This window comes from Morone saxatilis, unplaced genomic scaffold (genome assembly GCF_004916995.1).
Source record: "Morone saxatilis isolate NCDOM2014 unplaced genomic scaffold, NCSU_SB_2.0 Contig7, whole genome shotgun sequence".
Lineage (NCBI taxonomy): Eukaryota > Metazoa > Chordata > Actinopteri > Moronidae > Morone > Morone saxatilis.
In genome coordinates, this window is record NW_023340246.1 from 22358516 (window position 1) to 22371825 (window position 13310).

At 42.3% G+C, this 13310-nt stretch overlaps 1 protein-coding gene across 2 annotated transcripts in view; it reads left to right on the forward strand.

Annotated features, from left to right (window-relative positions):
• myo6a (myosin VIa) overlaps positions 1-13310 on the forward strand; it is a 93931-nt gene that overhangs the window by 56518 nt on the left and 24103 nt on the right. For both annotated transcript variants that reach the window (XM_035678594.1, XM_035678595.1), the window contains exons 20-26: positions 894-1024; positions 1130-1207; positions 3136-3265; positions 7235-7325; positions 8156-8306; positions 9557-9765; positions 12170-12248. In XM_035678594.1, the coding sequence (XP_035534487.1) occupies positions 894-1024; positions 1130-1207; positions 3136-3265; positions 7235-7325; positions 8156-8306; positions 9557-9765; positions 12170-12248 (869 nt within the window). The remainder of the gene's footprint in view (positions 1-893; positions 1025-1129; positions 1208-3135; positions 3266-7234; positions 7326-8155; positions 8307-9556; positions 9766-12169; positions 12249-13310) is intronic.

Consider the following 13310-nt stretch of genomic DNA (forward strand, 5'->3'; position numbering starts at 1 on the left):
GCCAAATCAGCCGTGTTTACAGGGGGTCCATATGAGGGAATGAAATTAATATGTCAAGGGGAACAGTCTGGAAAGTCGTGACAACATAAACACAGACAGATGGCGCCGACAAAAAGGGAACAATGTCAACCAGGGCTGAGAAATGTTGCTAATTGGCGTTCAGCGCAGTGATAACTTAGCTTTCAAATGTAAAACTGCATTATTGGATTTGTAGGACCACTGCAAGCTCACTTATAATGATGTTTGTGGTGTAAATGGAGGATTGTTTGAAGCTTAACAATACTGGTGCTGATACCTGAGTTATATGTTAGTTAGAAAAATTAAGCCGCACTAGCGGTGCGGCTAAAGGGTGCTAATGTCAGTCAGTTCACCATGTGGATGGATCGATTTCCCCTAAACGTCACACAGATGTTCATTGTCCCCAGAGGATGAATCCCAATGAGTTTGGTGATCTTCTGACTCTTTCACTAGCGCCACCATGAGGTTGACATGAAATCTGATCCACATTTATCTCCGCTTCAGGACGAATCATCTGGCGCCACTATCGGGCCAAAATTTTATTTCATCCAATACCAACCTGAATTGTTCCCAAACAAGGACCTCAGGTCGCCATTGTATGATGCGTGCGATCAGCTTTTTGTCCTACATGTTGCTAAAATTGTACGGCTAAAGGTTTTCCAGATGAAACTCACATTTTGGACGTATAGTCTACGTATGGCTACGTGCCACCCAACTGTGACCCCCACACCGTGATGGTTTGGCACAAATACATGGACCGTTACGGTGAAAGTTCGAAACCCAGCTCTAGTTGTACAGGATGGTTAAACCTTGTTTAAACTGAGCTTATTTTCTGACAGCTGAAGGAACTTGAACCATTGTCTCTTTCTGTGTAGGTATGGTGTCAGTGCTTGACCTGATGCAGGGCGGCTTCCCCTCCAGGGCTCCCTTCCACGAACTCTACAACATGTACCAGAAGTACATGCCTCCAAAGCTCACCCGCCTCGACCCACGTCTCTTCTGCAAGGTAGGTCCTCTGAGCCTCAGCGCCGGCCCCAATCCAATCTTTTATTATCATTCTAATACAGCCACATTTCCATTTTTATCAATGCACTTCATGTTTGTGTTGCAGGCTTTATTCAAAGCTCTGGGACTGAATGAGAATGACTACAAGTTCGGCCTGACCAGAGTGTTTTTCCGGCCCGGGAAGGTGAGACTTTTTTGAAAACCGACTCTATTCCCCCTTTGCAGTAGCTAATATAGGTATTGTTCCCCTAAAGAAAGACAATAGATTCAGAGGGAAAGCACATTAGTCATTTTGGCTGCTGAGGTGAGGTGAGATGAGGTTTTTCGAATGAACCAGAGCCAACAGATGGGATTTTTATTTCTCCACCGGATGAATAATTCATAGCATTTGGGTTAGACATGTGGTTTCCAGGGGGGCTTTGTGAAAGTGCATACGTTTGTAGCAGAGGACCTCAGTACACACTGTGCAGGACAAACTGACAAAGCCTGACACTGTAGATTTTAGCTCCGAGGAATAAATAAATACTCGTGTCCTCTGTTGGCTGAACTCGGATGCTTTCATTACTCTTCACGTCCCTGTGGAAGCGTCAGGGTTGTGATGTTTGCTCTGGAGGCAATGATACACTCCAAGATAGACATAACATAACATGGTACTTGTAATAAACTGTTTTGTGTTTTCCACACATGGTTGGGGTTTAGCAAACGTTACATGACAAAAGTATGTTTTAGGCTTTGTGTCAGGTGGATTTATCCAGATATGATGAATCAGAGGCTCCCTAGCTGTCAGCTTGAAGCTTCGAACACTTGAGGGTCAGCGGGCCGATGGCGCTGCATGTTGTCAGAAATCAAACTCGGAAAACTGACAATAAGAAGACAATGTGACTTCTGCAGATTCTTTCATTGTTAAGGCAGCAGCAGCAGCTCGAGGTTTGGAAGTCAGAGGTTTACAGAGGACGCGATCACAACACAACAAATCAGCCGCACTATCACAGAGTAGCTCTCAGCAGTCTCTCAAATCAAGTGTAGTAAGCGTTAGAAAGCATTCAGCAGCACTGCTACGATCTTTGACTTGGTTATAAAAGATGCATGCACGAAGAGGAGAAAACTAAATTCACTGCTGCTCAAATGAATAAACACGTTTCTGCTTCTGGCTGTGCTTCAGTGAAATATCAAATGCATTTTCACAGACTACAGATATATATTCGTGTTACTGTGACAGTAGTACCTGAAAAATATAAATTCTATACAATATCTGGACCTCAGAGGAACAGGGTTTGACAAATATGATGATACATGTCAAGAAAACTAGCTTTATTGTTAGTAGAGATGTTTCTTTCCTCCTGATAAACAGGATCCGGATGAGCAGCACTGCTTTATGGCGATATGCTGTAGGATTTATGTGATTTTTGCATGTTGTATGTGGTTTGGAAAAGGGAAGGCTCATAATACTCTGAAAGGTGATTGGATGAACCTGATGTTTGATAGATGGTGATAGTCTATCCAACTTCAACCAGTCAGATCAATGAACCAGGTAACGTCGTCAATCTCTTCAGGAGAAAAGAGAAAACCTCTTGAGAAAAGCCTTCAGTGCCTGATAGAACTGATGCTATACGCTAACCTCTATAGCAGCCGCCATTGTTGTGTAACGAACAGTTTCTTCTCACTGTAGCTGCCAGTACTTCAAATGACTCTGGTTGGTCTGATACCGATGTCACAGATACATAGATTAAAGCCTGGCCAGATGGATTTTCACTAAATCACGCAAGAATCCACCTTGTGCGTCCACACATTCTTTACTCAAGTAGACGTACAGATCCTAGTGTTTTATTTATCTCATTTAGTGTTTCTCAGGCTCTAGAAGGATCATCAGTTTGGTTTTAATCAGTTATTTGAAGATATAAAAAGGGAGTTTCACGTTACAATTGACGTCAGTCCTGCTCGCCATTGAGTCGGGCGTGCGTATGATGATGTCATGGCTTGACTGTTGTGCAGTGGGAGAAAGTGGAGACGTCCATCTTCTATAATGATGATCGCTGGTTCCAAGCAACCTTTCTTTGTTTACTGCTGACAGTGCGAAATCTCAGCTCTGACCGACTGTCACCCTCCTTTCAGTTTGCAGAGTTCGACCAGATTATGAAGTCGGACCCGGATCACCTGGCTGAGCTGGTGAAGAAGGTGAACAAGTGGCTCATCCACAGCCGCTGGAAGAAGGTCCAGTGGTGCGCTCTGTCCGTCATCAAATGTAAGTCCTCCTCCGCACATTGACACAAATCCTGAAAAATCATTGACTTAAGTTCATCTAGGTCGGTTCTCAAGGTTATAAAGGGGACAGATGTTGAGAGAAATCTGAACCTTCCATCCTCAAAGAAGTTGTATTGTATCTGAATTTATTTAATTTTAGACACCATTTTGTGGAGGGTGTGTGATTCTCTAATTGAAGATGCTGATGCCAACATTTACATGGACAGAGTAAAGTAGCTACTGGCCATGTCTGGAATAAAGTTTTATTCAGTTTAAGCTGTTTGGAAGCAGTTTGGGAGTCCCTGTTGTTATAAATAAATCAGCTTACAGAATGTTTTATTGACAGGGAGGTGGAGATACAGTGCTCAGGGTCTGTGCTGAAGCAGGACTAACCAGAAATACCATTTCTTACCAGAAGAAAATCAAACTAGACCAGGAGGAGGTATTAACAGGGTCCAAGCCTCCCAAACAGCACCTGGCATCCTGTGGAGTCAAACCTCCAAACTCACGGCCGTGATCCAAGTCACAGGTCGCGAGCAGCACAGAGATCGTAAACTTAATTTTAACATGTTTCCTGATTCGGCAGCAAAAGCGCCATCTGGTGGCACCAAAAAGAGGCTCTCTTCCAGAAACCCCTTCCAGGCAGAACAACTTTAGTTAATTATCCAACACACTTTATTATAGATGATGTACATAAGGCCCTTCTGTTCGTCAGCCGCAAAACATGTGAGCAACAGCAGAATCAGGTTCATTAAGAGAAAAACATGTTTATTGGAATTTTCCCTCACAGAACTTACCACAATAGGCCTATATCTCAGGATTTGGTTCATTTATGTGAAGGAAACTAAATGAAACATGGTATTTTTCAAGTTCAGATTATTAGTTAAGATGTAAACTTTGAAGATCTGAACACAGTCTATGTCCACAGAGCTTCAGTCTCTGATAAACAGCCTTGCCCTGCATTAGAAAACAACCAAAGAAGAAGAATAAAAAAAAAGGTTCCTAAACAGGAAATAATCTGCTTTAAATTCATCCAAATCACTTGTTTTAAACTAACTTCCTGCAGTTTTGAATATAATATAAAATATCCATAAAATATTTCACTGAGTTTACTGACTGACAGAAAAAGGTCCCTTCAGGAAACCGTTTGGGAATCAGTGGCGTAGAGGGTAGAATAACGTCCTTTTTCACTCAGTACAGTCTCTGCTGTTTGTTCTCAGTTTCAGCGAGGCGTTCGCGTTAGAAATCTGGTCCTGCAAACAAGAGATGGATCAGTATGAGCAGATGGCTCGCAGAAAATACCCAAGGGCCTTGTGGACGGTGTGGAGTACAACAGCAAAACAAACCGTGGGGCGGCGTGTCTGCAGCAGAGACAGCCTGCTGTTAATAATGTGGGGTTGAGCTCCTGGAGGATATCTGTCTGCTTTCTTGTGTTTATCACTGCAGTGTCTGAGGATGTTCATGTCAGTCACTGCAGGCGGCCATCATAACACTTCTCCCTCTCTCTCTGTTGGTGTCTGGCTCGATCCGTCTTAATCGCTCTTTTTTTTTGTCTCTAGTACTTTCTCTCATGGTTATCTGTCCTCCATCATGTCACTCTGCCTCTGCCTCCGTCTCCCACTCTTTGTACTCTTCATCGATCAGATTGAAAATGAGCTTTATTGGCCGAACAGAAGCAAGTGTTGCCAAAAAACATCATTATATCCCATTAAAAGTGAATAGGCTGCTTCCAGTCCCCAAGGTTTATAACACAGAAGCTTTTTAATGTATTTTCAGAATAACCAGTATGTATTCAGCAAATGCAAAGTCATTACTTAAGTTGTGTAATCAATGGCGTAGAAGTCAAATATTCTGAGTTTATAACAAGATGGAATGAATTTGGCAGCAAGCAGTGACGTTATCGATCTCTGTCTCTATTTATCTTTCACCCTTCATCTCTCCAGCTCTCCCCCTCTTTAATTTTCTCACTTCAATTCACTTCGAACTTGCTTCATTGACACTGCATAAAAAGAAAAATCTATGTCGCCAAGAGGCTTGGAAAGGGATGGAATCAAATCACAAATAATGTGTGTTTTGTAAAGGAAATCAAGAAATTCTGTACACATAACAATAAATCATATTAGGGTATGGAAGCAGTTGACTATATTGACGATAGATTAAATCAGTGTCCAAGAATGCAGAACATCCAGAGGGATGACAGGACAGGTTTTATAATGATGACATAATTATACCCTCCTGGAGCCGTGCTTGGAGAGGCAGCTCAGGCCGTTACCCATGGGGCCGAGGCCTTTCAGCCTCACTAAAGAATTGGTGTTCTTAGCAGCAATTATCAAACAATAGCTGGTAAAAAACAATGATAATTAAAGCTGCAGGCAGCAATGAACGGGCCCTTGCGTGATGGGGTGTTCTGCGGTCATGCACCAGTGGATCATCATTACACCACACCGTTGCACGGAAAACAGATACGAGGCTTACTTCCTTACTTTGGCCCATAGATGTGTTCAGGGCGGAACTCTTATCAGACATAAAGTTTGGTGGACATTGGACAAAGTACACTGAAGTTACATCAAATTCCTGATATATAGCAAAACATTGAAATCGGCAACTTTTAATTGCGATAGTCTTTTGGCTGCGCTGACCAATTTTGAGGTCAATCTAATCGATTCTCTAGAAGGAATTTGTTAAAATGCAACACTTGGAAATAGCAAAAACAGTTCCAAAAAATGGACATTAAATTCAAAATGGCTGACTTCCTCTTTGGTTTGGGTACATTTTGCTTGTATTATTTTTGGAAGTTTTTACGCAGCTGCTTGTGTTTCGACAACATTTATCATTTAAAGTTTGGTTTCTTTTGTGAAATGAATTGTAAAGAAACTTATGTATGAGTTCCAAGGTATAGGCTAGCCCCAGGAAAAAAAACAAGCTGCTGCCATATCGGCTTGTGACCTAAAAGATACATGTAGAAATCCAGTGCTGCAGAGACTAATGTGTGGCTCTTGGGTGCGTTGGGGATTGTGACCTCTCATTGTGACCTTTCTGTTGGGGAAGGAACCGGAGCGAGTGCACAAGTTAGAATGAAAACAAATACAGATACACTGCACAACAACAGCTTTGGAATCAAACCACTTCACACTGTTGCCCAGGGTTGTAGGTGGATGTGCAGGTACTCCTGAGTCTCTCTGTGTCACTGGGTGGAGTTTTTCTTGCATGAAAGAATTTTGACATTTTTTCTTTAAAATGATTATTGATTAGCGTTGCAGCTCCAACCTTCTTGAAGTCACTGGAAGTAGTCTCAGAAAAGTGTACTGCAGGGGGAATCCGTGGTTCTGCTGGGAACTTGCTAATATAGGTAGGGATGAATAAAACTGTAGGAAGGCCATTCAGGGACCAACTGCCTGATCTGAATCCAAGCGGTGATGTTATTGGACTTCTTTGTCAATGAGAGACTGTCCCTAACCAACAACATGTACAGAGATGGTCAATAAGTATGTGTTTCCAGAGGGGCTTGGGCCAAAGATTGATGAGCAACTTCAAAGTAGTGTCACAGGTCTTTGACTTCATGTCTTGGACACTCTGGGGAAGAGAGGAGCAGAGCTGTTAGTTCATCATCATCAGCAGTGAGTTGGCAGAGGGGGAGAATACCATAAACCCTAATAAGCCTGGAACTGGAGAAGTCTGGCAGAGGCCCAGAAAGTCCAAAGAAAACCTGATATTTTTTGGGTCCAGCTAGGAACTAACTTTTCAGATTCCGAACTAATTTATTTTTGGTTGAAACGAGGTGCTTGAACCGGAACACAGCCGGTTCCCTGTTGGTGGAAATGGTCCTTATATGTGAATGACCTCCTGAATGTGTAATGTTATCCCCGTATTTCAACACCAACCTTCTTTTCTAGCATGAACTGACCCTCAGAGGTCTCATTTGCAGGACATTGACAACCTTTTTTTCTTTTCTCTCTCCTTTCTCTTGCAGTGAAGAACAAGATTTTGTACCGGACCAGTGCCTGTATCAAGATGCAGAAGACAGTTCGGATGTGGCTCTGCAGGAAGAAGCACAAGCCTCGGTGGGTTTCACTCCTCCTTCACTACCTTATTACTTTCCACCGTCTCTCCCCTCTGTTTCTGTCTCCACCCAAGCTAATTTTTCACCTCCCTCGGCTCACAGCCCTCTCTTTTCCTTTAACTCTTCCATCCTTGCCTACTCCGGTTCTTCCCTCGTTCCCTCATGTTTTTACTCCTCTTCTTCTGCATTATCTGCCACTTTCACAGCTCAGCAGCGTCTCTCTCACACACACACGCACACACACACAGCTCTGCTTACTACCTCCGATATTTGATGATAAACAACAGAGCCCGGAGGGGGGGAGGCAGGTGGGAGGAAAGATGGAGTATGCATGTGAAGAAGGGTTTTTTTTCTTCCCCTGCGGGGGGTTTTAGTCTGATCTGGCAACCTGCTGGTCCGTGCTAACAGGCTGTGTGATCGTGTTTGTGTGTGCTGCTAATGAGGTGGAGTGTGTGAGGACGGGGGGTATTAATGACGGGGCGGAGTTTGGGCGAAGATATTCTATATTATAAATATTGATATTTAGTTAAAGACAACATAAGTAAAAATAATAAATAAGCAGTATAATGACATTTAGCAAAAGCAGATGAGGGACAAAGTTATTGATTAGCATGTCACAAGTTTCAGTTCTTGGCTATAAAGTCCAGAGTCTGAACGAGTCAAAAGTAGATCATTTTAGACGATTATTTTGCAACTTTTATTGTCTACCCCTTGAAAATAATGCCAGTGATCTTAGTGGTGGGTAAGGTCACTCGTGGTGAGTACTGGCCCATTTCAGGCACTGCCTCAAAGTACATGTTATTTTCACTGTTATGTCTTTACCTGTTTTAGCATCGATGGGTTGGTTAAAGTGCGGAACCTGAAGACGAGGATGGACCGCTTCAACGAGGTGGTGGCTGGGCTGAAAGAGGGAAAACAAGAGATGAGCAAGCAGATCAAGGATCTGGATGCCGCCATCGACTCCCTGATCGTCAAAATCAAGGTGGGTGAGACAGTTTGACATTTACCTTATCTGGATACATGTGAGCTATTAAAGCTCTGCGTTCTTGTATCAAAAAGCCGAACTGCCGTCGGTTAAAGGCCTTTTGTTGTGCTGTCTCCTCTGACAGACGCTTACATATGAAGAGTTTTGTTTTAAAAATAGGATATCCTCCGTTTTGACATAAGTGCCACCTACTCTCTGCGAATGATGGACAGCATGAAATTAGACCACATTCTGCTGCAGTTTGACAGACAGGTGGAGCCTGAAGTCCCCGCTCAACACCTAGGATTGTTTTAAATAATGAATGATAAAGTCCTGGTTGTGATGTTTTTTACATACAGTATCTTCTTGTGGGATTTAAGATTTCTGACATTCAGAGATATTTACCCTAACTGACGCATTGTGGAGACTTCTCATTACCATAATGGTTTTTGCTGTTCAATTGGATTAAACTGTGACTTAAAGGCCGCCTTCTTTCAAGATAATCCTGCCTATAAATGTCATGAATCTTTAATATCCTACAGTAATGTTTTATATTAGATTTTCCTAATTTAGCATTGCTTCTTCTTTATCAACCCTCGCACTTTCTGTTCAATGGAGGAGTCTGACAGGTGCTCCCGCAGTAAAAGTTGGGATTAGAAGGACAAGTGCTGGTCGAGGGACTCCTGTCATGTCAAACCTCCACCCTGCAGCTTTGTTTGTGGCAGTCGGGAGGAGAAAGGTTGCGGTGACTGCAGATGCGTATGAATATTCATCTGCCACAGGACGGAAAGACGTCTCAGGTTTACCACCGTCAGATTGTGCTCTGATGACAGTGAACTGTGAGACTCCCGATGCCCTTAAAGGATTGTTTAAATAGATGTTATTGTCTGATGCTTCAGTATCTGTCTGCAACGCTGACATCTCCGTAAGAACATCCTTAAAGACGCAGACTATAGGTGCTGACAGCTTCAGTTCAGAGCAGTATGTACTAGACTGGAACATATTGTAACTGTAAATTCTGTTTTTAAAAGGTGCTATAAAAATAAAGTTATTATATTGTTATTATTATTCGAAATTGTGCTAGAATTAATAAAATAAAATCCTAAACATGTTTCGGACAAAGGGAACGTGTAAACAACTAGTCGGAGAACATTAGAATTAAAACCTGCCACTGACATTCATATTTGAGAATTTCTATTCAAATAAACTCCTGCAGTTCAGAAAACATCATCATTATAAGTTGGTTTTGATTTTTTCGTGTCCGTCAGAGCACCATCATGACCCGGATCGATATCGACCACGCGTACCAGGCCCTGGTGACCCGGTCGGAGCAGTTGCTGACTGCCATGCAGAACAAGAAGAAGGAGGAGGAGGAGCGGGAGCGTCTGCGGCGCATTGAGGAGGAGATGGAGCGGGAGAAGAAGAGGAGGGAGGAAGAGGAGCAGCGCCGCAAGCAGGAGGAGGAGGACAGGCGGCTGTAAGTGGGAGGGCTTTCAGGGGGAGTACTTTTACATTTCGGCCTCTTAACTGAGGCTCGGATGGAACATTTTTGTTTTGCTGTATCCAAAAATTAAGAGGCACTTGTTAAAGTTGGTGTGTTTCGACCCCGGAAAGTGCTGCAGTGGACAAATACACTTAGTGTCCACTCATTTTTAAAGGTGCCAGCAGGGATTTACATAATGAGGCCGCTGCTCCAAAAGGATTTATTTTTATAGAAGCTATAAAGTGTTATCAGGCTGGGTTGTTGCTTCTTACATTTTCTGTTTTTAGCTGACACTCTCGTTCGGGGTGATTTACAACGAGTGCAGCTGCAGAATAAGCTTCAATCCCCCGGCGTCCATCATTACAGGAGAGCAATAGGAAGGACGTCAAGGGTCATAGCCTCAGAGAAAAAGTTAGTTTCTTTGTATGAAACAGTCTGACTTGAAGATATCAGGTCACGAATAAATGAAGAAAGTTCTGCAGTTTCAAAGAATTTTAATTTAATGCAAGAGTTCAGGGTCTGATGGTGAACCAGACAGCCCAAAGCTTCATTGAGAAGAACTGGTTTTATCTTTAAACAGACAGATTTAGGTGAGAATTTATGATAAAGACATTTAAAATTTGGAGTTAATCACTTGTTGCTAACTTGGCCTGTTACCGTACAATTAGAGGTTAATTTGAGAAATGAATAAAGGAGAGAGTGATGTTGAGACACAATCAGCTGGTCCCTGGTGTAAACAAAGCTGCGCAAAGGTGGCTCGACTAATTGAAACGAGTATTTCCATGGCAAAAAAACAGACCAAAACTCTCTACTGGTATTTTTAGAGAGGACGCAGCTATAATAAAATAGTGGTAAACAAAAATCAAACAAGGGATAAAAAGAAAGCAAAATGCAGACGGGTTTTATTCTTTGTTAACATAAACAATTTAGAAATTGACATCAAAATGGTTGTAATAGATAAATCAGATATTCTTGAAAAAATAAAACAATCTTTCATAATTCTTTATGCAGAAAGAGAGAAACAATGTAAATGTGTTTCTGTCTCCGTCTACAAGCCCTTTTCTCAGGTAACCAGCTATCCTTGATGTGTCCCTCTCTGTTTCCTAAATGACACCATGTAAGTGGCCGACAAGCTTTTTGAATCCATCAAACTCTGCACACGGTTACCCGGAAAAATTAATTTCCTACCCAGATTGTGGCAGGCACATTCCTCACTCAGGTTTGACCCCCACAATCTTCCCCTGCTTCAACGCTATGGAAAGTCTTTTAGGAGGACTGATGGGGGCCATTGTGTTCGTCACAAACCACTACCCGCTAATATAAGACATTAGAGACGACAGCCCAAATTTTATGGCTCACTTTCACCTCCCTTTACTCTCCTCCTCTGGCAAGTTATGAATTCCCAAGATTCACCTGAAGGTCGCATACTGAAGGTCATGAAGGCAGGAGAGAGTCTGTGCTCAGACCTTGATAAAGTCACTGACCCTGTAATACCGTGTTTTATAGGATTTCCCATTTAATCATAGATCCAGTGCAGGCTTAATCCAAACATTATTCATAAGGATGCATTAAAACCTGCCAGTGGATGGAAATGTCTCCCAGCAGACTCCACTGCTGATGCTTTAAACGTTGTGACTGAAGAGCGTGGTGTTTTTCTTTTCTTTTAGGCGTTTGGCTGATGTTTCTGTTCAGAGCAACTTGTGTATAAAGCAGCAGAATAACCTTCAATTCCTGGATGAGCAGAGGGTACAAGCAGTTAGTAGTAAGAAGTGCAAATGTCAGAGCTGTAGTGCTCTTCTGTGGGCGCACAACCAAAATAAAAAAGACTGAGAAAATGTTTAACAGTTTAAGAGCAGCTGAAACAGACGCAGGAGATTATTTGTTTGATTCAGCAACAAATCTGTCTTCGGGGTCGGATTCTTGCCTCAGGTGCATCCAGAAGCAATGCGACCCCTCGTGTCCAAGAACCTTGTGTACGCTTACCATAACAGCAACGTAGACTTAGAACGTCAACCCTTGATCGTGAACTTATTGCCACTTTCTCAAATCTGGGTAAAAGTATCAAGAATGGGGGTTTAAGGTGACCAGGTTTAATGTATGAGTTTTACATTTATCTGGATGAAACTAATGGAGAAACGCTGAGTCTTAGAGAAGAAGAAGGCTGATGTCAGCATCCATGTGCTATTTATCTAACTGTATTTATCTCTTTATTTAAATCCTCTTCCTTTCTTTATGTACTTTTTCTCTTTCTTCGTCCTCATTTATTTCTCCTTTTTCTCTCTCCCATCTGTTCCTCTCTTTTCTTAATCAATGTCTCTTTCTCTCCCTCATTTGTCCGGTTTCCTTCATCTCTCCATCTTTCTTCTTACATCTGAACTCTTCACTGTTTCTCTCTCAGGAAAGCGGAGATGGAGGTGAAGAGGAAGCAGGAAGAGGAGGAGAGGAAGAGGCGAGAGGAGGAGGAGAGGAGGATCCAGGTGGGTGTCGGGTCTGTCGCTGCAGGCAGACAGAAGCCCTCTGTTGGCCTTTTGTTGTTTGAACCCAGGAGCTGTTTGCAGATGGTTCACTAGACGCTTTTATACGACTCAGTTCAGTACAAAGGTGCAAAATAACAAACAAGATGACTCTCATAAAAACCTGCAAGTCTGAGACTTCAGAATGCTCTTGTTTGTTTGGTATATAAAGTTGAATTTACTGCAACTTGTCAAGAGTATTTGGAAAACACAACTTTCATTTAAATTGCCTCAACATGCACCGGGCACATATCTATGGTGCCCCGTCTGCGGCACAGTACCGGCGTGTGTTGATTTTGTGGAGAATCCGATATTAAGAAAAACTATACAGAAAAGGCCAATAAACATCTCTGATGGTCTTGTTTATGTTGGTCACAACCAGTTATGTACGTTGAGTATTTTTTCTGTCCCTCCAGGAAGTTGCGATTGCAGCAATTAACACAAATTCGACAAATTCTGTGAATTCTGTGCAACTTTACAATTTCATCCAATCACTGCAATTTTCTCACAAATTTGACCAACCACTGTAGCTTCCCGTGCAAAATGTTGCATCATACATCACCAATCTCACTTCTTTGATATATGTATAAACAGAACTGTATTGGTTTCATGTTGCCTCCTCACAGATCCGTCTTTGCAGGGTGACACACTCAAAGCCCTGAAATCCCTCCTGTGCAGCTCTACTTTTCTCTAATCCACGTCTAGCTGTTTGGGCAGGAACATGGCCACACTTTATCTCTCTCCATCACACACACTAATGGCCTTCTCTGTCTCCCTGTGTCTGTGTCTTGTTGTGCTATCTTTGTGTGGACCGGTTTAAGTCTTACGCCTTTGAAGTAAAGACATTTTGAGAACTTTATAGTTTCTTGGTTATTTTAAAGTTAGGTGGAGGTTGTTAGGTTGATTACTAGTAAACAGGGAGTGATTATGGAGATCTGGGAATCTTGAGACTCATATCTCAAAATATTGACAACTATAGACGAAGCAGCTGTTTTTATCATGTACGTCGGTGAATTAAGGATTTAT